Source organism: Meleagris gallopavo, chromosome 17 (genome assembly GCF_000146605.3).
Source record: "Meleagris gallopavo isolate NT-WF06-2002-E0010 breed Aviagen turkey brand Nicholas breeding stock chromosome 17, Turkey_5.1, whole genome shotgun sequence".
Taxonomy (NCBI): domain Eukaryota; kingdom Metazoa; phylum Chordata; class Aves; order Galliformes; family Phasianidae; genus Meleagris; species Meleagris gallopavo.
In genome coordinates this window covers 11,500,422-11,523,084 of record NC_015027.2, presented here as the reverse complement: position 1 = coordinate 11,523,084, position 22,663 = coordinate 11,500,422, and the positions used below count along the sequence as shown (strand labels likewise).

General features: G+C 49.5%; 2 protein-coding genes across 4 annotated transcripts in view; both read right to left on the bottom strand.

Moving 5' to 3' along the window:
* The window catches only part of HDAC7 (histone deacetylase 7), a 62,168-nt gene extending 59,960 nt beyond the window's left edge, over positions 1 to 2,208 (bottom strand). The window contains exon 1 of one of the 2 annotated variants that reach the window (XM_010720548.3): positions 1,904 to 2,208. In XM_010720548.3, coding sequence (XP_010718850.1) covers positions 1,904 to 1,922 — 19 coding nt within the window. In that variant the 5' untranslated portion in view covers positions 1,923 to 2,208. The remainder of the gene's footprint in view (positions 1 to 1,903) is intronic. The other variant, XM_010720551.2, reaches the window with a different exon arrangement.
* A 12,526-nt stretch (positions 2,209 to 14,734) lies between these two features.
* The window catches only part of RACGAP1 (Rac GTPase activating protein 1), an 8,205-nt gene continuing 276 nt past the window's right edge, over positions 14,735 to 22,663 (bottom strand). The window contains exons 1-17 of one of the 2 annotated variants that reach the window (XM_010720542.3): positions 21,981 to 22,083; positions 21,624 to 21,712; positions 21,001 to 21,203; positions 20,499 to 20,635; positions 20,223 to 20,292; positions 19,973 to 20,026; positions 19,338 to 19,415; positions 19,087 to 19,204; positions 18,774 to 18,904; positions 18,412 to 18,576; positions 17,920 to 18,015; positions 17,507 to 17,705; positions 16,804 to 16,909; positions 16,519 to 16,651; positions 16,243 to 16,378; positions 15,882 to 15,987; positions 14,735 to 15,544 (exon numbers count right to left, since the gene is read on the bottom strand). In XM_010720542.3, the coding sequence (XP_010718844.1) occupies positions 15,469 to 15,544; positions 15,882 to 15,987; positions 16,243 to 16,378; positions 16,519 to 16,651; positions 16,804 to 16,909; positions 17,507 to 17,705; positions 17,920 to 18,015; positions 18,412 to 18,576; positions 18,774 to 18,904; positions 19,087 to 19,204; positions 19,338 to 19,415; positions 19,973 to 20,026; positions 20,223 to 20,292; positions 20,499 to 20,635; positions 21,001 to 21,203; positions 21,624 to 21,708 (1,893 nt within the window). In that variant the 5' untranslated portion in view covers positions 21,709 to 21,712; positions 21,981 to 22,083 and the 3' untranslated portion in view covers positions 14,735 to 15,468. Of the gene's footprint in view, positions 15,545 to 15,881; positions 15,988 to 16,242; positions 16,379 to 16,518; positions 16,652 to 16,803; positions 16,910 to 17,506; positions 17,706 to 17,919; positions 18,016 to 18,411; positions 18,577 to 18,773; positions 18,905 to 19,086; positions 19,205 to 19,337; positions 19,416 to 19,972; positions 20,027 to 20,222; positions 20,293 to 20,498; positions 20,636 to 21,000; positions 21,204 to 21,623; positions 21,713 to 21,980; positions 22,084 to 22,663 lie in introns of those variants that run through there. The other variant, XM_010720541.3, reaches the window with a different exon arrangement.

Here is a 22,663-nt window from a genome sequence, read left to right as displayed (position 1 = left end):
TGTTTTCCATCAGCTGCTCCCAAAGCCCCCACCAGGAGGATACCATTCATTAGAAGCACAATCAAATGTCCCTATTGGTTGGGCTGAGTGGTTGCCAGAAGAGCCTCCTCCTCCTCCACATCTTCCTCCTCCTCCTCTTCCTCCAGCCACCACCAGGTTTGTGCCCTTCACCTGGATAGATTCCTGCTGACGTGGAATCCACCCTTACTGTGGTTATCCCACACCTCCCCTCTATGTTCCAGAGCAGGAGGCAGCAATGTGAGAAGCTCACCTGTAACGAATCTTTGAGGTTTTCTTATCTGGTTTTGGCACAGAGGATTACGAGAAGCTTTAGGGGCTGCTCTTTTCCATGCCCGGTCCCAAAGACCTCAGACACCCCGTGGCATTTCCCAGACTGAGATCCTATTTCCTACGAATCGGATTTCAGCACAGACAGCAGATCCTGGAGACAGATGGAGACGAGGAGGAAAATCCCCATGTGAAAGCTCAGACATAGACTGCAGCGTCTGGGCTGGGTTGGGCTGCTCAGCCCTTTGCAGGGTCTGTAACACATCTGGCACTGCTGTCCTCTGCCCCTCTGTACCACGGGGCTGCACAGCCCACGTGCATCACCTGTACTTATTCTGCACGTTGCATTTCTCCCCACTCCCCAAATTAAGGCGAAGGTAAGGAGTGCGTTGTGAGTCATTCAGAGAATAGAGGAGCAGACACAAGCAGGACAGGGACTGCTCTGCCCTCAACATCCTTTGGAATTACAGCTCCTGCTCCTTTGTTCCCATCGTCACCTGGGCATTGAGGGCAAAACAACAGATGAAAAGTGCACAGCAGCAAAGAGGGAGCTGCCTGGTGAGTGAGCAAAGTGCACACAGGCCCCAGAGAGAGCAAGCACCTTAAAGGAGATTGCTGTGAAACCAGAGGGATAGCTGATAGCCAGGGGGAGGAGAAGGGGGAAAGCACCAGGAATGGGGAACAGAGCCCTTCTGGTGCACATCAAACACAGCACATGTCCTGGGCAGCCCAGGCCAGGGGAGCTGCTCTGGAGGAGCTGGCAGGTCTGCACTGTGCTTCCTTGCAGCGTGCGATCCCTTGTGTGATCTTAAGGTTGATCTGGAATAGGCCTGAGTGTCTGTCATGGTGAATTGCTTGGGTTTTCCTGGGAGGTGAGACTGGGACCTGTATTGCAGGCAAGCCAGCAGCCCCAGTGCTTGCCCTGAACTCCCTTAACTAACAAAACCTGCATCCTTGCTTTTGCCTCCTGTTCTCCGTGCAGGAAGCAGTGCTACAGCCCCAGCCTGCGCTGCTCCCCCCAGCCCCACGTCACCAATCCATGCACGGCGGAGCTCCCTGCTGCTCCGGCCCATCTCTTGCTGCTTAAAACAGGAAAAGGCAGCAAGCAGAGGAGGGGTGCAGCCCCCACGTTGTGCAGCCCCCACCTCCAAAACCACACACCTGCCATCACACGACAGCCCTCCCGCAGCGCAGCTCCTGGGAACACGGTTGCATCACATTTGTTTTTGCTTTGCTTTGCTTTGCTTTGCTTTGGAAAGGAGGATTCCTCCGACCATGCTGAGCAGCCGGTGTCATACAGCTGGCCCAGGTGACATAGGTGACAATGCCACCCACAGATGGGACAGCGCAACGGGGATGTGGGGAGAGCACAATGGGGACAGCACGATGGGGACGGCGCAATGGGGATGTTACAATGGGGACGTGGGGACGGCGCAATGGGGACATGGGGACAGTGCAATGGGGATGGAACAGTGGGGACATAGGGGCGCAGTGGGGATGGCACAATGCTGTTATAGGGACAGCACAATGGGGACAACATTGGCACCAGCTTGGGTTGGGTTGGAGCAGTTGGAGCACTTTGCAGCATCACGCGCGTGGGACGCCCGGTACTCACCGTGGCTTTGTCCTTGCATCCAGAGGAGTTAAAGCCCTTGGAGATGCGGTCGCATTGTCCGAGATGTGCTGGGGGGGGGGGAGGCAGCTGCTTTCTTTATATCTCAAGATTCACTAAAGTTCAGGAAGAGAGAGAGAGAAAAGAGAAGGGAAGGCGAAAGGGGAGGGACTGAGCAAAGGGCCCAGAGGCCGTATAGAATGACAATGGAAGGAAATGCTTTATCAAACCTAGAAAGCCAACCCTGTCCTGGGAACACAGAGGGAGAAAAAAAAAAACTTGCTGAAGAAAAGCGAGTTCAGCTGCCTCGGTTCCTCCCTTGGCAGCAGCCCTCCTCCCCCATCCCCTCACTGCAAACACAATGCGAGCCGAAAGCGTCCGGCTCCAACACTTTTTTTTTCATTAAACAGAGAGAAGTTTCAGTTCTTTAAGAAAAAAAAAAAAATACCAACAACCAAACCCTGCCCGGGAATGGGAATGTGACGCTCTTCCCCCTCCCCCGGCTGCAGCCTTCCAAGTTTCTATGAGTCAAACGTTTGCAATGTGTTACCGAAATGTTACCAAGCTGGAATGCGGCATCCGAGAGGGTTTGGCCAATAAAACTTTTGTTTGTTGGTCGGGAGAAAGCGTCACCAGCACAGAACACCGCTCCTCTTCCTTCTGCTCTGCCCATCCGGGTGCTGTGTTAGAGGTGCTGATCGAGGGGGCATGGATGCTCCCAATGGGAAATGGTGCTGCGAAGGGAGATGCTGAGGGAAACAGTAAATCTGATGCTGCAGGTGGGGAATGGAGGGAGATGTGAAATGGTGGGGCCGTCCTGCAGCATGGTGACGGCGGGCCCAAAGCTGAGCACCCAAAGCACTGCAGGCAGATTTTGGGTCAGCAAAATGCTATTTCTCACCCCACAGTTCCTGCGTACATCATAGCTTCATGGGATGGCTTGGGTTGGAAGGGACCTCCGCCCTAAAATGTGGGCTTCCAATGAAGACAACTGAGCACCATCTTTATAGCGTTTTCCAGAAGATAGGTTTGCACGCATCAGAATCTCAATTTCTTTCCTCCAGAACCCAGCAGCATAACAAGGAATGCTTTCTTATGATGTTAACCACCATAAGCAACGCCCTGCTTTGGCTGTGCTTAGCTCCTGGAAATGGATCACTGTGATGCATTTTATGCCCTTCAAATCTAGGAAACCCAGTACTTCCCAGCATCCCTAAACACACAGCAGGTGGGAATTAGTTGATCTCTGAGGTCCCTTCCAACCCAAGCATCCCATGGTTCTATGATGATGGGATGTGATACCACTGGGTTTTGATTTTTGGGTTGGAGAACCACCACTGACCTGTCCAGCCCATGCATGTTTTCTCCTTTGATGCCTCAAAATGGCAGCAGCAACAACATTGACATTCAACAGAATGGAAAGGAACTGGGAAGATCTTATCCGACTTCTGTGGCTTTCTTCCCAAATATAGAGGTGCTCCAGGCAGCTCTGTCCTGAAGGAGCCCTACAGTTCCCAGGTCCAATCGCTCTGCACACAGAATTGTCCTAGAATTGTGTTTTTGGCACCGGGTGAGTTTTACCACACCTGCAACAGCTGCAAAACCTATTGAGACTAAATTAAATATATATATATATATATATATATCAGAACTGTTGTTGGGATTTTTCTGACTGGTGAAAGAATCTGACGTGGTTGACGAGAAAAAAAAGAGGATGGGGAAAGAGGAGATGGGGATGGTGAGGATGCACCGAGAGGTTGGGAAGGAGCCGTGCAGACTGTGTCCCCATACGGGGTCACTCCTGCTCTGCTCGGAGCCAATCCCGAGTTGCAAACTTTTACCCAGTTGGATATTTGCTCTGTGTGCACGTTGAGGTGCGTGGAGTCCTTTCACACAGCGAACTGCCAAAAGCAGAGCTGTCCAAATCCAGAGATAAGGGACAGGGCCTTACTTTAACAAAGAGACATTTCCATATCTGAGGAAGTGAGGCAATTCTGCCTCATTAAGAAGGCTGACAAAAATCTCCTAAGAGGAAGAAAGACAGCAAAAGATTAAAATCTGTGCATTTCAGAGGAGAGCAGCCAGGAACGCTCAGGTCCCATCAACTGTGGAGTCAGACAGAGACTGCATGGCACCTCCAGAGCTGGGAGTGATGGTGGTGGTGGAGCTCAGGGGGTGCCTGGAGGGAATGGAGAGACCCAGAGGTGGAGCAGGGAGTGAGCAGAGCCCTCAGAACCGCACTGGGTCCCATCCAGAGAGGGAAAGCCGACGCTTTGCTGCTTTGAACTCAGCCGTCGTTGTGCAGACGTTGAGCCCCAGTGCTCTAATCCGTGCTGGCATGTTCCAGGAGCACTTCTGCAAGGCTTTATCGTGAAAAAAGCAAACCACTACACATTCCAGCAGGCTCCTGGTATCCCTGGCTATGCACACAATGCTCTCCAAGGGAAATCTTCACGTGGCCTGCACGTGTTATTTGCCATTCGCACGGCTGCTCCGTGAGCACGCCCTGCTGCACTGAAGGGTGCACATGGAGAGAAAAGATTCCAAAGTTTCTGCTAATTCAGAGGGAACCGTAGGATAGCAAAGGGGAATGCAAAGCCATCCATGGAGAGTGCTCACACTGTGCAGATTGCTCGGCATCCAGCAGTGAAACGGCTCCGGATGGGCTGCATTGGCCTCATTCTGGCTCTCTCTATTGAAGATGATGCCTTTCCAAGGTGCATTCCCAATGCTGACAGCCCCTTCCCAAGCTCAGCCCACCAGACCTGGTGGTCCAGCATGGACCAACCTGCGCAGTGCCCCCTTCAAGGTGAGATTTCCTTTCCACCACCCCACAATGCCCAGCAAAGAAGCCCTACTATCACCATCAGTGGGAGATCTGGGGGCACGGCAGAAAACCCAAGCATCTCCAGGGGCAGTTTGGCAGCAGATGCCACAAGCATTTCCAGCACGGCAGCACATAGGTACCCTCACAAGCACAGCACACCAGCATCAGTAGTTCATTTGGGGACGGGAGAGCAGAGGCAGCATGGAGAAGAGGGGAAGGGCTCCATGCACAGGATTGATACGCCAGGTATGTTGGCCAGAGAGCTCTCAGAGGATGAATAACATTCCTTTCATACACTGAAAAATGTCAGGCTGCTCTATCTGTAATGGTACAGCCTATAATGGTTGGAGATGGTGCTTAGGAGTAGAAAGGCGCAGGTGGATTTTGAAAAGCCTTCAGGCAACAAACTGTAGAAGCTCTGCTGAAAATCCTGCTGGGTGCCCATATCTATTTCTATACACTGAGCACAACCTCAGGGTTCCTCCTGGCCCAACATGGAGCTCCCAGCACCGCTGCTACTCCCAGCGGCTCCAGCTGGGTCAGGTGAAGCCCACCTGCCCTGGAACACACAGAGCTCTGCTTCTGCCTCCAGGCAGCTCTCACAGTGTGGAAGGTGAGCAGAGCACAGCATAGCCCCCAGGCAGAGAGCAGTGCCTTCAGAGCTGCAGGAGCAACAGCGTGGGCACAGGGGGAGGAGGAGAAGAGCTGCCTGCAGCTGCCATAGAAGGCAGAAGAGAAGCAGGTTTGTGTCTGCAGGGGGAGAAGAGTTATGTCTGCAATTCATAGCAGCTAAAAATACTCCCTGCGTGGAGGACCGGTGTGTACGAGAGATGCTCAGCATTCCCAGTAGGCAGGACTGAGGTGCCCAAGACCCAAAAACTTCAATGCTTCCATGCACTTTGGCTCACTTCAGACTGCAAAGCAGACACAGCAGCCTGGGCTGGCCTGTTTCTTACTAATTAGTGCACAAAGTAATTAAAGCCCCAGCTCTGCTCCGCAGGTTCTTCATATCAACAGTGTGACTGCAAGGAGCAGAGATCAGAGCCCAGCAAACAGATCCCCGGGGGGACTGATGCCTCTGTAGTGTACAGAGCAGCACGACTGCATTCTGCATGGGTTATGGTCAGCAGTGACAGCTCATGCTGTCAATCTGTGCAAACCCAGCACAGATTGGGGGCAGGACCAGTTCACCCCTTACCCAAGCTCCCATGGGTGCAGAGTTACACACGTAGCTCCCTTCTGCATCACACCAGCACCTCCCAGGGGACCCCATCCAACAGCAGGCCTGCCCGAATCATTTTGCATCTTCTCCAGTTTCAGCTGACAAAAAAAAAAAAAAACAACCAGAAAAAGGCATCTCCAATCATTTTTCCCCTTTTGAAGAGGCTCATCCCCTGTGGACGGCTCACAGCAAGGGCGTGAGGAGGAACTCAGCTGGCCCCAGTCCCAGTAAATCACAGCTCAGAGACAGACGAACTCCATTTTGTGATTATTAACCCCAGCCCTGCTCCATTTGTTTGGCCTGTCTGAGGCTAAATATAGTGAGGGGAGCAGGCATGGCTGGGGAGAATTGTGTGCAGCTGTTAAGTACAGCCCCCTACTCTCCAACCTCTCCCTAATAACAATTAAAAAATAAAAATAATAAAGAGTTCCAGCAAAACAGAAAGACGACGGCTGGGAAATGAGAAGCAGCTGTGAAGAGGAGGGATGAGTTGTCCTGCAGGGAGGCCTGACTTCAGAACTTGCAGGAAATGTAAGAGAAATTCCACAGGCGCTTTTCCAATCCATCATCCCATCCACGTCCGGGGTGGCCAAGCAAAGAACATCTCCAGGGGAGCTCAGAGAGTCCCTCAAAGAGCTGCTGGCTCTCCTGCCCCATCACCATGTGCCTCTGGGACATGTCCTGGTCACTGCAGATGGAGGGAACATCAGCAGCAAGCAGGGGAAATGAAGAAGACCCCCAATACCATTTTCTGCACGCCAGGCAGGATGTTGCTACACCGGCACTCTGCACACAGAAGCTTTCTTTTGGCTGAAAACCACACTACCAATGTATTTAAACTGATTGCTTTCCCTTCTAGGCTTTCCCTGAGCAGACAGTTCCGCAGCCAAGCTTATCTCACTGCAAAACAGCATTTATCTGACTCAGATTTTCCTGGGCAGATACTCCTGTCCTCTCTCCCTCGTGGCAAAGCCAGACCCTGCCTGTTGTGTTGGCAAATTGCAATGGGGAAGCCTTCACCCGAGCCTGAGCCCCTTCACTGGGGCAGCGTTGCGTTGATCTTCCCTCCCAGCTCTGCTCCTGGAGGTGAAAGGAGCAGTGTCTTACACCAGGGCATCCTCCAGGACATTGTGAGCATAGGGAAGCTCACTGCTGAGCCCTAACCACCAGTTTTGCTCCATCTACCAGCAGCTCTGGCAATGGCCACTCACACCTAAGCTGCTTCTCCGGCAGCTGCAGCAGCAGTTTAATTTTTTTCCTCCAGGCAAAGCTCAGAGAGGGGAATGGAAGCACTCAGCCTGCCCTTAGGTTTGGATATGGGTGTCAGTGTACCAGCTGGCCAGGTAAAGCCAGGTGCATGCGTTTATCTGGAATGCATTTATTTCACTTCACTGCAAGCGGTGTCTGGGGTGTGTTCCCATGTGCCCATACTTAGAGTATGGCTTTGGTTGGACAGGTCTTTAAAGATCATAGAGCTGTTGAATCATGGATTGGGTTGGGCTGGAGAACCACAGAATGGTTTTGGTTGCAAGGGACCTTAAGATCATAGACTGATAGAATCATAGAAAGGGTTGGGCTGGAAGAGACTTTAAAGGTCACAGAGCCATAGGATGGTTGGCTTGGAAGTGCCTTCAATGCCCCCCAAGTCCCACCCCCTGCCCTGGGCTGCTCCCACCCCTCCATCAGCCCCACAGGGTCCCATCCACAGCCGTGAGCACCACCAGGGATGGGGCACCCACACCTCTCCAGGCAGCAGTGCCGGGGCCTCACAGCCCTGCAATAAGTCACTCTCCCTCCTGATTACGAACTCTCCCACCCCTGCTCGTAGCTTCCTGTTTGCCAGGGCAGCTCAGGGTGAGCACAGCCTTGTTTTCGTGCAGCTCAGCCTTCCCACAGGCTGTGGTTTTGGCAGCTGACAGCACCGGGCACCCCGCAGCCAGGTGTGACCACACGGGGTCGGTTCAGAGCGAAGGAGAAGAGCGGGGAGCTGAGATCAAGGTGTGCATCTGCAAGAGAAGGAGCTTCCCAGCTCAACCCCTTCTGGGGCTTCAAACCCCATCGAGCTCTCTGGTCCTACACCTGCAGGGCTGCTCACCCGGTCCAGGGGCTCTTTTTTCAGTGAAGCCCATGCAGTGCTCTGGGATGCACATGGGAGGTTCGTGTTTTCCTTTGGAACGTGGCCCAGGTTTGATTTTTTTTTTTACTCTTCCAGAATGAGGAGAACAGTTCCCTGGGGAAGGTGCTGTGGCACCTGGCCGCACCCAGCCCAAGGTCCTGCAGCATCTCCACGTTTCTCTCCTACAGAGGAAGGGGTGAGCAGAGCACAAGCAATGCACACTTCGTTCTAATCCCTCCATCACCCCTTCATGCACTGCTCCAGCACAGCAGAGTGGTCCATTCAAAACCAACCCACAGAGAAAACAAATTCAGGCCTAAAATCTACCAGAAATTCCCCCAAATCACCTCCTTCGTACTCACTTTTGCCCCTGGCTTTGCTGTGCCCGTTTAAGACAAGTGCTGGGTCCCGTCAGAGCTGCTCAGAACGAAGCTCCCCCTGCTGCCTTTCAACCAATGCCCCCAGCTCCCTCCAAACGGCCACCCCAACCCCACCATAAACTGCTCCAAAAAATGACAAATTCCTCCCATGAAAACAGGAGGATGGAGATGCCTCCAAGCAGCTCCATCCTGAGTGCAGGCAGGGGAGGGAGAACACAGAGCGAGCATCTGATGGTGCAAATCCCTCACCAGGAGAAGTTTGATTTATTTACTGGGGCCAGAGGTACTAAAAAGCTTGGACAGGAATTCGCAGTAAACCTTTGACACACAAGACATTTCCCTTTCTGGCCAAGACAAACAAAGGAAGGAAGTGTCTGGGACATTTAAAGCGACCTGGTGGAGACAGGTAAGGGCAGATAAGGGCTGAAGGAAGAGCGGGCTGGGCAAGGGAAGCATCTCGTTCTAAAGATTTGCTGGATTCCTTCAACTCTGCAGATAGGGTTGGGGGAGGCAAAACTGCCTGGGGGGAACTGCTTGCAATGGGAGAAACAGTGCTGCAGTGCTCAGCACTGGGTTCCTCCTTGCCCATCCTTTTTCTGCATGCCTAGTGCTTATCCTATAGCCCACGGGACTTCGATGCCCATGAGCTGACCACCATCCATCTCCTGACAAACGATGCTGTGCAGGTGCCTGGCTGATGCTTGCCCTTACCATGCCAACAGGATCCCATGAGTTCCCAGCTTTATGGTTTGGTACAAAAGACTGCTTGACTCTTTCCAGCACTTCTTCTCATCTTCTAATAAAGAGAGTGGAGAAAATCCTTCTGGAGCGCACTTATGACGTGCATATTTTCAGCTGAACACTGCAAGAGTATTTGCCTTCAATTAGAAAAGTGTTTTATTGCTTTCAGGGGTACAAATGCTGTGTTAGGGTGCGTTGCTGTTCTCCTTCTCCTCTCCCAGCTCAAGACTTTGCATTTGTCATGGCTGCTTCTTTGCAGCTTTTAGTGTTCCCCTGCCTGCAGGACAGAGCGCATTTCCCATCCCTTGGGCACAATGCTGTGGCTCCAAGCTGCCATCAGCTCACAGTGGATTTCAATGGCAGCCTGCAGAGCTGGAGGCCAGCAAGACAAGACAAGGTCCAGCTCCAACGCTTGCTAAAAGGGTTAACCTTGTCTGCACGGGTTGATTTTCCTCTCTGGGTTTGTTTCTCGTTGGAGCCAACCCTATGCTTCCCACACGTATCCCTCCCTTACCACCTTGCTCTTTGACCTCAACCTTCCCCATTCTCCACAAAATTCCTCTCGTTTCTTTTTAATGTTTTCCTCACCCACGATGTGACACAGCAACAGCACGGAGCTCACGGGGAGGCAGCTGAAAGCACGTCCACTTGGAGATCATGAAAAGAAGGCTGCAGCCTTCTGGGTTATTTATAAAGCAAGCTGGACAAATAAACGTTTCCTACCCAGAATGGTCAAGGTTAAGAACCCATAGTTCTCCTTCCCTACGGGGATGTCGCTGGTGACTCATTCCTGGCAGCACTCGGGGGCTTCCAGCACAGGGTGGGCAGAGGCAGCCAAGGGCTCCCTGCAAGGGCCCATGCTCATTTGTTGTTATTTAGCACCAAAAAGTGACTGTAATGCATACAAATTCTTTATAAAATAAAAATTAAAACTGGCCGGAGCACCATCTTGAGGCAGATTCTGGAAGTGGTGGAAGAGCATCTTGTAGCATCTTCCAGAGGAGGGAATTGCCCTTGGACAAAGTCTCTGGTGCTGAGTACTCATCATAGAATCATTGTCATGGAATGGTGGGGCTGTAAGAGTCCTTAAGTCACGGAACCATAAGATGATTAGTTTGGAAGGGTCCTTAAAGATCGTAGAATCATAGGATGGTTGGGTTGGAAGGGTCCTTAAGGGTCCCTTTGGATGGCATCCCTTCCTTCTGTCACATCAACTGCATCGCTCAGACCTCAAACTTGCTTTGTGCACTTCCAGCCTCACGGTCTCAGTCTTGTATTTCTCCTACAGTAGGATGGATTTTGCACCTCCAACCCCTTCAGGGGTTCAGGGATATGAAAGATATGGGAAGCTCAACTGCCAGCAAACCCCCAAGTCCTTCCCTATTCTGTACCCAAAATTCTTCCATGCGGCAAGACCAGGCAGTGGGTGAATGCTTGGCTGCTGGGCCCCACCAGCACCAAACCAACTCTCAGCACTCCCAGCCTCACCACACAGAGAACCCTCTGGGCTTATCACAGCATCAGAGCAGTTGGGAGACAGTTGAGTGTCTCTCAAGGGGCTGATAGGAGGGAAGGCTTTGCTCCTGCAGATAAGAAGTCCTCCCTGAGGAGCCAGGGGAGTCCGTTGGTATCTGAGTGTCTTCCAGAGCCTGGCAGATGAACCCTCTGAGCACACGAGATGCTCATGTAGGCTGCAGATGCTGTATTTTTGAGGTCAGCTAACCGAATCCCTCGCTATCATCTATTTTCTTTTCTCTCCAATTATTTTGCTCTTGTTGATGAAGCCTTTGTGGTGACCTCGTGGGCTCATCAAGCTGTAAACAGATGTCTGGATCCTTGCGTTTTTAGAGATTAACAGAGGGGAGATGGGCACTTTGGGGCAGCAGTTCAGGCTAACATTTTGAAATACTTAACAGCTGCCTTCACCTGAATGCTTGGGAAGCTGCCCAGCCCTTGCTGCAGGTTATAGAAAACTAAAAGACAGGAGATTCGAGTTAAGAGGAAATTTTTTACTTGGATGAAGACAGGCTGCCCAGAGCTGTGGGTGCTCCAGCCCTAGAGGTGCCCAAGGCCAAGGAGGGGTGAGAGCAGCCAAGAGCACGGGGGGCTTGAAGGTCCCCTTCCAACCCAACCAGCCTATGGTTCTATGATCTTTAAGATCCCACCCAAGCCAGGCTGTGAGTCTACAGCTCTACAAAGATGCGGGTTTGTAAGCATCTCTTGCCTGGTTCAGGTGGATCAGCTGTATCTGGAATGCAACCATTCACTGCCACCTCCATAGCTCCCCCCATAAGCCCACAGCAGCAAATCCAGCTTCTGCTCGTGTGCCATCTGCTGCTCACACACCAAGAAAGGAGAAAACCCAGGACTCCTTTATCCAGAATTCAACAGACCTACATCTCCAATATCAGGTAAAACTGGAGGAACAAGGGCATGCACAGAGGAGTTGTTCTGTTGTGAAGTCAAAGATTTGAAAACAAATATTTCTGCATATACAACATTGCTCTATTTTTGTACACTTTGTATTTAAAAAATACATATTTCTTCCCTTTTCATTTTAAACCTGCTGCGTTTCTTTTTCCCTTCTTAGCTCCTGCTCTGCTTTTCCTCCCTCTCCACAACCAAGGGAAGCCTTTACATTTCTCAATATGTTCTTTTATTTCCAAACAGGGGGGAAAGATGGAATAGTGTTCAAAACAACGTAATTTTGCTGTGAAGTAGAGATCTAAAAGCAGTGACCAAAGTGTTCATGCGGGCACCCCAGCCTACAGCCCCAGCTCAGTGATGGGAGCCCTGTGCCATCTGCTGGCACAACCCCTACTGCAAGGTCTGCAGGGAGAAGGGAATACCCATCGTGTGGCCTAGCAGAAAACAGGCTTTTTTTTTTTATTATTTAAGTCTATCAGCCATTTTCCAACTGAATGGTTGCAGTGAGCCCACAGCAGCTGTGCAGAACACTCCATGCCTCCTCAACTGCTGAGCAGGTGGGCAATGCAGGCACTGAATAAGCACAGTTCTTGGCCAGGGCTGTGCAATGACCAGCACAACCATACGCACCAAACAGCACTGTGCAGATGCTGGGGCACCCACAGAACTCTGCTATTGCCACCCTCCTTTCCCTGGAGGAGAGTTCAGATCCTCTGCTGCAGCAGCAAGTAGCACAGCACAGAGGAATAGATTCCATAGGATCCATAAAAGCACAGCAAAAACAGAAAGTGCCCTTTTGCCACGGGCCTCACAGAAGCTTCACCTGCACTCCCATGCCAACAAGAAAAGTAGTTGCAATTAATAGGACAAAGGTTTCAAGCATCCAGCCAGGACTCAGACTTGCTCAGGGAACTCCTGCTACTGCACATTGCTGTATGTTCAGTTTTCACCTAAGCTACTCAGCTTCAGCCCTTGAAATGTCCCAACCCTCAGGCACTGCTTGCAGCCTTTCCAAGCTCTGTGTTTCCTGGTGGTGCTGCTGAGCACTTTGGGGGCTCAGAGTCCCCTTTGTAGCCTGAGTCTCCTTGGACACAAGTCCAGACCTTTGTACCACCTTTCCCTGTGTGATGAAGGACCCAGAGCCTGCTGCCTGCCTGCTTTTTTGAGACAGTAGCTTTGGTCACATAGAGGTTATTTCTTCCTACAGACCATGCTGTACCTCCCATAGGTTACTGCAATCACAAAAGCTAGCAAAAATGAAGATGAAGGCCAGGGCTCAGAAGCAGAGGATTTCATTAGCAGGAGCAGACTGCTGAGTGCAAAGGAAGAGAGGCAGAAAAGCAGCTCCCTAGGGTAGGGGCACTATGTGTGCCCTGCTGCAAGCCCCTCCCAGCCCTGCGTGGGCACTTGAAGGCTTTAAAGTGTTTTTTTCAAACTCGGGAAACGTCTGGGCCAATAAACCAGGATTTCCTTTCCATCAGCTCCGAGCATTTGATCAGCATTATTCCATTGAACACCACCATTGCCAGCCAAGGACTGTTTTCAAGCGCTCTCCAAAGCTCTGTGCGTTTTTCATCTCTGCATCGTACTGCAGCTCTTTTGCTTTTCCTTCCCACCGTTTATCTCTCTCAGCACTGAGCCTTGCTTGGACTTCCTGTTTGGTTCTGTGGTTCGTAGTTTTCTCGTTTGCTGTTATTTTTGACTTCCATCCAAGCTTTGTATGATATTAATAGCCACTTCAGAGAGCCATAGCCATCCTCAAACCAGCCCTAATATTAGCAAAAGAACCAAGAAGCTGAGTCCCTGAGGAACTCCAGCTCCCATTTTCTCCTCCATGGTACCACTGCTGCCCCCCAGCTCAGCTCAGCCCAGGGAGCCAGAAGAAATAAATGAATCCATCACCCAACCCCAGAGCCACACAGTGGGGCTGTGGGAGCACTGGCGTGGAGTCGGCCACACAAGAGGTGGAGGATGAGCTGCAGCTCAGGTTTGTCCAGGCTGAGAAGAGATGCGGTCCTGAACGCAGCAAGAGATGGAGAAACATCTTGTGAGAGTGAAATGATTCTACGGAAGTGCTTAGAGAGAACGTGCTCATATGATGATTCAGGAATTAGAACTTACTGAGCGTCCACCTGATGCTCAACAGCCTCGTCAAAATCACTTACCCCTAGTCTGGTTACAGCAGCGATAACAATATCCAAACTGCTCCACTTCTACTAAGGGCTGCAAAGAACAGGAAAAACAATCTGCCCCTTTCCTCTGATGAATTCTCCTCCCTTCCTTTGCATTGCTACAGTGACTCATCAGCATCCTGAGGTCTTTTGAGGGAGAAAATAAGAAGCTGATGATGGTTTTTGGCTCCTCTGTGCCAAGAGGAACACGATGCCAAGGTTCATGATTTCTTCCTTCTCATTTTAGGGTTTAATTGGGGCTCTATTTATGCATTTTTAATGCCTTCTATACTTGATTCTTTCTGCACATGGCTGCAATTCCACATTACATTCACTATATGTCACATTTTTCCTTTTCTGTTTGTTTTGACCACTAAGACCAATTTTTGTCACTTGCCCAAGCTGTTAATGAGTGGTAACAAATCATCAGAGAGCTGCAAGCAGCCCTGGGCCATCCTATGCACACTGCCCACAGACCACAGTACCTGCTCCTTCAGGGAAGGCACCACATTTATCACAGGCACAGTCACCATACCCCACAGTTAAATAAAACCACACAAATTCAGCTGCTGAAATGCATTAGGTAACAACTACCCAGCTGCTAAGCAGTTGTGGTTAGAGACAAACAAGCTAAACAAACTAGAGCAAAGTTTTAGGCAGGTCTGGACGGCCCCAGCCACAAACCAGCCTGACCAGCCCAGCACCAAGGGCTCACAGAGCCTGTGGCCCTTTTAATGATAACAGCAGTGTCGTGCATGGCAGGATAAGGGACTGCAGAATGTATTCCTCTCCTGTCACCTCAGCCCCGTTGCTTTCTAAAAGCTGTAGTGCTAACAGTCATCTCCTGGGAGGAATCCAGGGTGAGTCCCAATCCTGCTGCTCTGACCACAGGGTTTTCTTCTGCATTTATTCAGACCCCAGATCTACTTTGAGAAGGGAAGGCAGTGGAGTCAAGGCAAGCAGAACAGGATGCTTTATTCTGGTTTAAGCTGCACCTCAGCATTGCCAGAGTAATACAGCACAAGAACCTTCTGTAACACTGCCCAGGCACTGGCTAAAATCCCACAGTACAGCTGAAGTGTTCAACAGAGTACAGAACCACAGGTCACAAGGAACATCATGATTTACTTGGCTGCTGTGCAGGTTAAGATAGTTTTCCAGAGCTCAGTAAAAATCACATTTCATGAACTTCTATACATTCACCCTAAGTTGCTTCCTGTGCAGTACTGTGCAAGTTCATATCTCCCTGTTTGGAGAAGCAGGTACTCCTAAAATCAAGGGTGTTTTTAGGTCATCCTCTAATGTTATCTAGAGAAAGTCCTCAGCAAAAGTCTCCCATGGTAAACCCAAGACAAATGCAGCACTGCCACCCTGAGGATGACAGGCTGCACCACCACAATGCTTCACTCACCAGGCAGAGAACAACATGCCACTGAGAAGAAGCAGGGAGTTTAAAGTATTAATGTAGATTATTAAATAGGACTTGTATTTATTTTCTTCACCAATGCTAAAAGCAGGTAGTAAAATCCAGCATTGTGCAATATATTAACAATCCCACTGAAAGTCTTAGGCTGAAAGAGAAAAGGAAAATGAGATTATTCCACAAGCTGCCAAGGAGAGGAGCTGCTGCACTCGTGTATACTGGTGTGCAAATCCTAGGAGGACGTTTACTCCCAGGTCCATTTCATTTCAGCACAGGAGAGGCAAAGAATCTGCCTTGACGCCTCAGCTGGGTTGCTGACTTGCTTTTGCTCACAGACCTGGTTCAAGAGAAGTTGAGAAGATGAGGTTTGAGTTTTGGATGTAAACATCTAACAGTTTCCCTTTCCCAGGGACCATTCACTCAAGTTCTACCCACCTCCCAAGCAAAGAAAAAAAAAAAAACCATCAAAAAAACCCACTTTTCACCCTGCCATAAGACAATGCTCATTAACCATTATGCAGCTTGCACCGTTACTACAGCACTGATTAAGGCAAGTAGTAGTAAATCCAAGCTGCTCCCAGAATTGTGTCCAAAAGTCTATTTTACTTCCTCTTGAACACCCAAACCACCTGCAGCCATCCCAACATTTCCATATGGCACCCAGAGGAACTTACTTGGGGGTCATGCTGAAGGTAGAGAGGACCTTTTGGCACAGGGAGCTGGAAGACAGCCTCCTGTACATCTGCCTCTCTGGAGTAGTGAGGGGTTCAAATATGCATTCTATCAAAAAAAAAAAAAAGGCAATGAAGTGAGCAGCATGAGTTTTCATTGCTATGCAAGCAACATCTGACATTTCCCAGCGTCTGTCAAAGATACCAGATTTGTCTAGTATTTTCTGGCATGCATTCTTTCCCTCTCCCTCCCTGCAGCATGCAGGGATGGCTAATTCCAACACTCTCACAAGCAGCTTTGATTGAGGATCATTATTTTCCAAATAGGAGCTGCACAGCCAGTGGAGCAACATCCAGCTATTACCTTTAACATCTGGTGTCTGTGGAGTGGAGTAGGCATTGGTGTTCTCAATTACATGTGCTGGGTCCACGTTTTCTTGCTCCACCATCATCAGCTGGCTCCAGTATTCCATAGGCAGCAGCAGAAGCCGCTCCACTACCTACAGAAACACCGTGAGCAGCCAACATCAGGAACTGCACACAGCCCTGACACACTGGGCAGGCATCGCCCCAGCTCCCTCGAGGCAGGATTCTTTAAATGCAGTCCATTTACCCACAGCAGCTCTTCCTGCTCACCTACCTTGGGCTGCCGCTTTGTGTCCTGCAGGAGCGTCATCGGGTCAGGATCAGGTACTGCATGAGCAACTATCGTGGGGCCAAAGACTTTGGCCAGGTTGGTGACGTCCATTTTGGTGTCAGGGCTCTGAGCCACTCTGTTTTTAAAACAAAGAAACGGAGTTTCTTTATCTCTCGCTTCATGCTCCTGGCCCAAGACTTTTCACTCACAGGCAGCAACAGGAGACTATCAGAGAACACACCAATGGCAGTATCCTCCTTCCAGAACTATCACTCCATCTGAACATACCTCTGCAGATGAACCATGAGAAAAGCCAGGGTGTCCCTATTGGCCCGAGGAAGTTCCCCAACTGCTTGGTACATAGCAGCCACACTGTTGTCCTCATCTGAGATTTCTGAAGGGAAATCAAAATTAAAGAGCAGAAGTTTACACCTCAAAAAGCAGTTCTAGAGGCACAGCTGTAGTATTCTCCTCACAGTAAGAGCTAGCCTGAGAAAAACCAGGAACCCTAAGCATTCCAATGCTGGAATATCCTGGGCAAGTACTAGAATGTAACAGAATCATCACAGAATGGCTTAGATTGCCACCCACTAAATCAGTCCCACCCACAGTCCCACCCAGCCTGGCACTGAGCACCTCCAGGGATGCAGCACTCACACTTTTCCAGGCAGCACCTTCTGAGCTAAGAATTCTCCTCACATCTCACCTAAACCTTCCCTCTTAGTTTAAAACCATCCCCCTCTTGTCGTATAGCTATCAGACCATAAAAAGTTGCTCTCTCTCTCCTGGTTATAAGGTCCCCTCATGTTCTGGAAAGAACTTGAATTTCTTTCCTCTTTTGCTGTGCTATTTTGGAAGAAGAGATCTCCCCAGCAGCCTGAGTATCCGCAGCAGAGCTGCAGGAGGAGCAGCAAGGTCTGCCAGCTCACGTGTCAGATCAACCTGTCATTAAGTCTTTGAAAAATGTGGATGTCGCTTTCTGTCTCCTTACCTGCAGCTTCCATAAAAGTCTTGTTTAACCTAAAAGTGAGAAGGGGTTCTTTCAGGTTGCGTAGAAAGTCTTTCAGGAGGCCGCAGATGGCGTGGATATCATCCACATTACTGAGCAAGGGAATATTTTTTGATCTGAGAAACTTCTCTTTCAGTTCTCTCACTGTCTTGTCACAGCCAGATATCCGGTAAAGGCCCTTCTGTTGGCAGAAAGCATTGCTTAGAGGCAGAATATCAGCTGCACAAAGTCTACCTTCTTCCCCACACCTGAGCACTCGGCACAGCCACGGCTGCTCACAGCCTCCCACTGAGCAGTGCTGTACACACCATTAACAAGAGACATTTGGGGTGACTAATTGCTCCCGTAGCATCTCAAACCCATTTCACCAGCACTGTCCCACCTCTCATTTTTACCTCATGTAGGCCTCTCTGCTCGATCTCGTTAACACAGTGCACTATGATGGAAGGGATCATTGGAGGAGCAGAAGGGACAAAGTCCATTAACGTACCCTAAAGGACAGAAGAGCAGCAACAGAAAAAAGTACTCAAGTCTTCACGACACAGAAGATGTTTCCTAAGGAATTCACAGCAAGATTTAGGCTCAAGAACAAGCCTTGTTTCTTCTTCACCAGCCCTGAGCAGCACTACGCCCATCAGCACACTGCTGCAGGATCGCCTACGCAGAGCTGCTACACACACAACATAACACCATTGCAACAAGACATCCCCACCAACCAGTCCTGGTTACTGAACAGAACTTCAGCAAGTTGGTTTGTTTTTTATTATGCAGCTCTGAGCAATGGGAGCTCTTCTGCAGCAGGCAGACTTGTTGGAGCCTAAGCACGTTCAGCTCCAGCCAAGCAATGGCCTGCTTGGGTCAACAGCCATGCATTCCCCCAGACTTACCTCCCCAATTTTGACAGGAGGTCCTGTCAAGGTGGGGATGCAGGGAAGAGGACAGCGATCCCGACACTCCGGATGACTGACCACATGGCAGTCTCTGCACTTCAGAGAGATTTTCCCAAATTTCACTCTTTTTCCACAAGGAACACATGACTCTGGCTTGATAACCTAGTGATTCAGAGCATACAGACAGGAAGAAATTAGTGCCTTGTAGTAACTCAGCTTAAGCTGGATAACCACGCAGATAACAAGCACAGTGAATATTGACTTGGGATGTAATGGCTGGTAGTTTCTTATCAATTAGCTTGCTATCACACACATTTAATGAAAGTAGATACTTTGCAAGTTCCTGCCTGCAAACCTACCGTCTTTGAGACAAAGTCATGCAGCCTCACTCCCCCGTTGCTCTGTGGGGTGCCAGAACCATTACTCTCTGGTTTGAATTCCACCTGCTTAGAGCCTAAGCTCGTTTCACTGCTCCAAGGCTGCAAAGGACCTAGAAAACAGAAGAGGAGCGTTGACTAGATGGGAACTGTTCCCTTGTGCATCCCTTGCTTCAGGGAAAATGCACTACAAACTAGAGGCAGCAGCTTAAGTTGTGGAGCATAGGAAACTGCAATGACAGGACATCCTCCAGTTAAGCAGCTATTTAGGACTAGGCAACAGGCTGACACCTACCACTCTTCCTCTGGCTTCTCAGGCCGTAAGGCACAGTCTGGATGGTAGAGATGGCTTCAATAGGACCACCATCACTGGGAACCATGAGAGTCGTCTTTGCCACTATGGATTCGTTTCCCTGTAGCAAGAAGGATGTTGTTAGTGACAGCAATGCTGACAGAACAAGGAGTTAAGTCTGCTGGCCCTGGAAACAGGTGTGCACTGTGGCCAACTACTTTAAGCACACACAAAGCCAGCTGGGACCATCTTACCTGGTCTGCTGTGGAACCAATTGATCGGATTTTCTTCTCAGGAGCTGGTGGGCCTTCAGCATACTGCCTGGAAGAGCGCTGAAAAGACAGAGTATTTTAGTCTAAAAGGCAGGTAATACTATTAGTGATATAGAAGTTCAGTAGAACTAGAGAAGCAAAACATCTGACTGCACACACCACAGCAGCATTAATTTCTCCATGGTATCAGCTGTCCATCAGAAAGTGAAAGAGTATCAGGAGGCCTCAATATACAGCTCTTTCAAATAGTTCCCCTAGCCAGCTCTATACTCCACCACTACCATTCTAGGAGAAATTTTCTCCTGTATAGAGCAGAAAGATTAACTTCCAACAGGAAGCTTCCCTGCACAGTTAGCTGCTAACAATTCCTAAATACTCTCTTGCAAACTCAAGTTCATAACAAGATAGCTGAAACTCCACTCATTGTGCCCTGTGGAAAAACAGCATCAGAAATAACTTTCGTACCAAATCTACACAGCAAGTCTGAGTTATATTAGAATCACACCCATCAAGGTTTTGTGACTAGCAGCTACCCGTCACAGGTGGCTGTGAGATGACAGGTGGTGCCAGTTAATGCTAACAATGGGATCTGTCTGAAGGGAAAAAATTGAACATACTCTCTTCTCTCTCCTCTTCAGTCTGACAGCTTTCACCGCAGAGGAATCCCAGTCCTGTGGAAAACATTCAGCACTGGTTAGCTCGGTGTAAACACCACACCACCTCTGGTCCCCACTTTCATTAAGTTTAACCAGAGAAATGCAGATCAGCTCTACCAGTTTAATACCGTAATAATTTAAACACAAGAGGTCTCTGGAGATTACCCCACAGGTTTAAGATTTCATAGTTTAGAACTCGGAATTACATTACCAGTGAATCATCAGTCTTGTCAAAGCTGATGTCTGACAGAATTGAGCCAGATTCATCTATTGTAGACAGTCTAAAAACCAAGAATTAGAAGAAGCATGCATCAGTTTAGCTTTCAGGCAGCTGTGGTTGCTCCCAAAGCAGCCTTACACAAAAGAACTCTATTTCAAACTGGAATAAAAGTGAAACTGTTGATATGGATGCAGCATGTATCACAGATACACACAGCTAGACCAATACCTGTCACTTACACTGTTCAGACAAAACCATTTTGCCTACCTCTTGTTGCCTGAACCTCCGACAGAAACCTGTGGTCTATTAAGAAAGGCAAGGGCAGACTTCTGTTCTTCACTTAGCTGAATGCTCCCAGATGCATCACACATGAGCAGCTCTCGAATCAGTTGTATTTGCCTCTCCTGAAAAGAGAAAGAATATCAGAAGCCATTTAACTACATGAACCAATCTCAGCTATTTGAGATACCACACAGATAGGCTCTCAGAATTGCTAAGAGCAAGTCCAGCACTCAGGCTGTTGATGCCTGCAAAGTCCAGGCTCTGCCAGGCAATAGCAGCTCAACTCCAAACAGCAGCCCTTTTGCCTTCCAGACCAAAGCAGAAGGCCATTACAAGGAGCCAAACCAGCTTCTCATTGATTTTTATTCCCCCTCGATTGTTGGTTTTTTTTTCCCCCCTCCAGTCCTTATTTCCCAGGGATAATTGCAGTTTAACCACCTTCTCTCCACATTAATTGGAGCTAACCAGTAACAAAAGAAACACTCACCAGCTTCTCACAGTCTGCTTCAGCTTTTTGCCTGCGTTTGATCTCTACATCCACTTGATTGCGAGCGTGTTTCAGCTTCACGTCCAAAGCACTACGCTCAGCTTCACTTTTCATCAGAAGGTCTTTGTACCTACCAAGCTCCTGCTCAGTCTTCTGCCACTTTCTTCGATAGTCTTCAAAGTTCTTAGCCAACTGAATAAATTCTGGAGAAAAGGCACATACCTCACTCAGATTAAGAGAGGAGATGCAGCAGCTCTCCTATCATTGAGAGCAGGTTTCTGTTAATTAAATAAAATCTCTATTAACTGAAGCGTGGAGAGGCTGGCCTTGCAGCAAACCCTGCTACACTCCAGATGTTTCCAAGATCTCACAACCTTTTCAGACCAAGTCCCAGTATCAGCACCAAGCAGAAGATAGCTCATGTGAGACCCTGGCAAAGCCAGCTTGCTTTCACCCTGCGACTTCCTATTTCTCAACAATGGGAGAAGAAACAACCCTCAAATCTGACTGCTTGTAAGGGTGTTGTTACCCAAAGCCTCATCAAAGGATCCTTCAATAACAGCTAATGATGTTTGCTGCAAGAATGTAAACACACAGATGCTGCTCACTGCCACAAAACTTACGGTATTCGTTTCCTTCACTTAAAACTTCAGCCTGGCGTATGAGTTGGTCACACAAATTCCACAGATTCCGCATCGTGGTATCCATCCTCCTGCCAAGAAAACAGAACTAAATAAACACCTCCAGATGAAAAATGCATTACCAGCCCAAAGAAGAGAGAATCCCTTTCAAAATTCTCTTTTCTTTCGGCAAGATGTAAAAGCTGCACCAAAAAAAAGAGTTATGCTTTATGAAGAGACCAACATCTAAACTCTTAAGGAGCAAAGACACTCAACCTTCCAGAGCTCAGTATTAGAGCAGCACAGCTCTTCAAACAGCCTGCAGGGTATTAAGAGGAGGCAAAGGGAGGAATCACAAACCATTTTCCTTCTGCAAGGCTGCAGGACTTGGCTCGGGCCCACTTTGGTGCTATGTAGGCCACCAGAATCCTGTAAGCATTCAGAGCTCCACGAGGTAAAAATAGAAGCAGCGTTCTGAGGAATTTCAATACCGTGTTAAATTTAGCTGCATTTTAAGTTACAGCTCCTGCTGTAAACGGCCTTGGAAACGCAGGCAGTCAGCAAAATTCCTTCAAACAGCAAAAACAACGGCATAAACAGGAGCAGTGAAGAGGAAAGTCTCGAGCTCAGCAGTACAGAACGCAATTCTTTAATAGAGAAAGGGCACTCGGGACAGCCTTGGTTAATGAATGAGCCCCAGGAGCAGGGTGGCTAGGAGAAGAGCCAGGAGGAGCAGAAGGCCCGGTTACGAGGCCCGGTTACAGACCCACAACCGGGGGTTTTCAGCTCGGAAAGGTGAAGCTCCGCTCTCAGGGCGTTCCGCAGTGCGATTCCATAACCCAGCAGCACCGCAACGCGCCCGCAGCTCCACACGGAGCCTCACAGCCGCCTCTCGGGGCACAGAGGGCGGGAAAGCCCTGAAGTAACGCGCGGGAAAGCCCTGAGGTAACGCTGCACACACCGGGAGGCGGCCCGGCTCCCCCTCCGCCCTGCACTAAGGCCCTACCGAGCCTCCTCCGCCAGAGAACGGGAGCCCCGCAGAC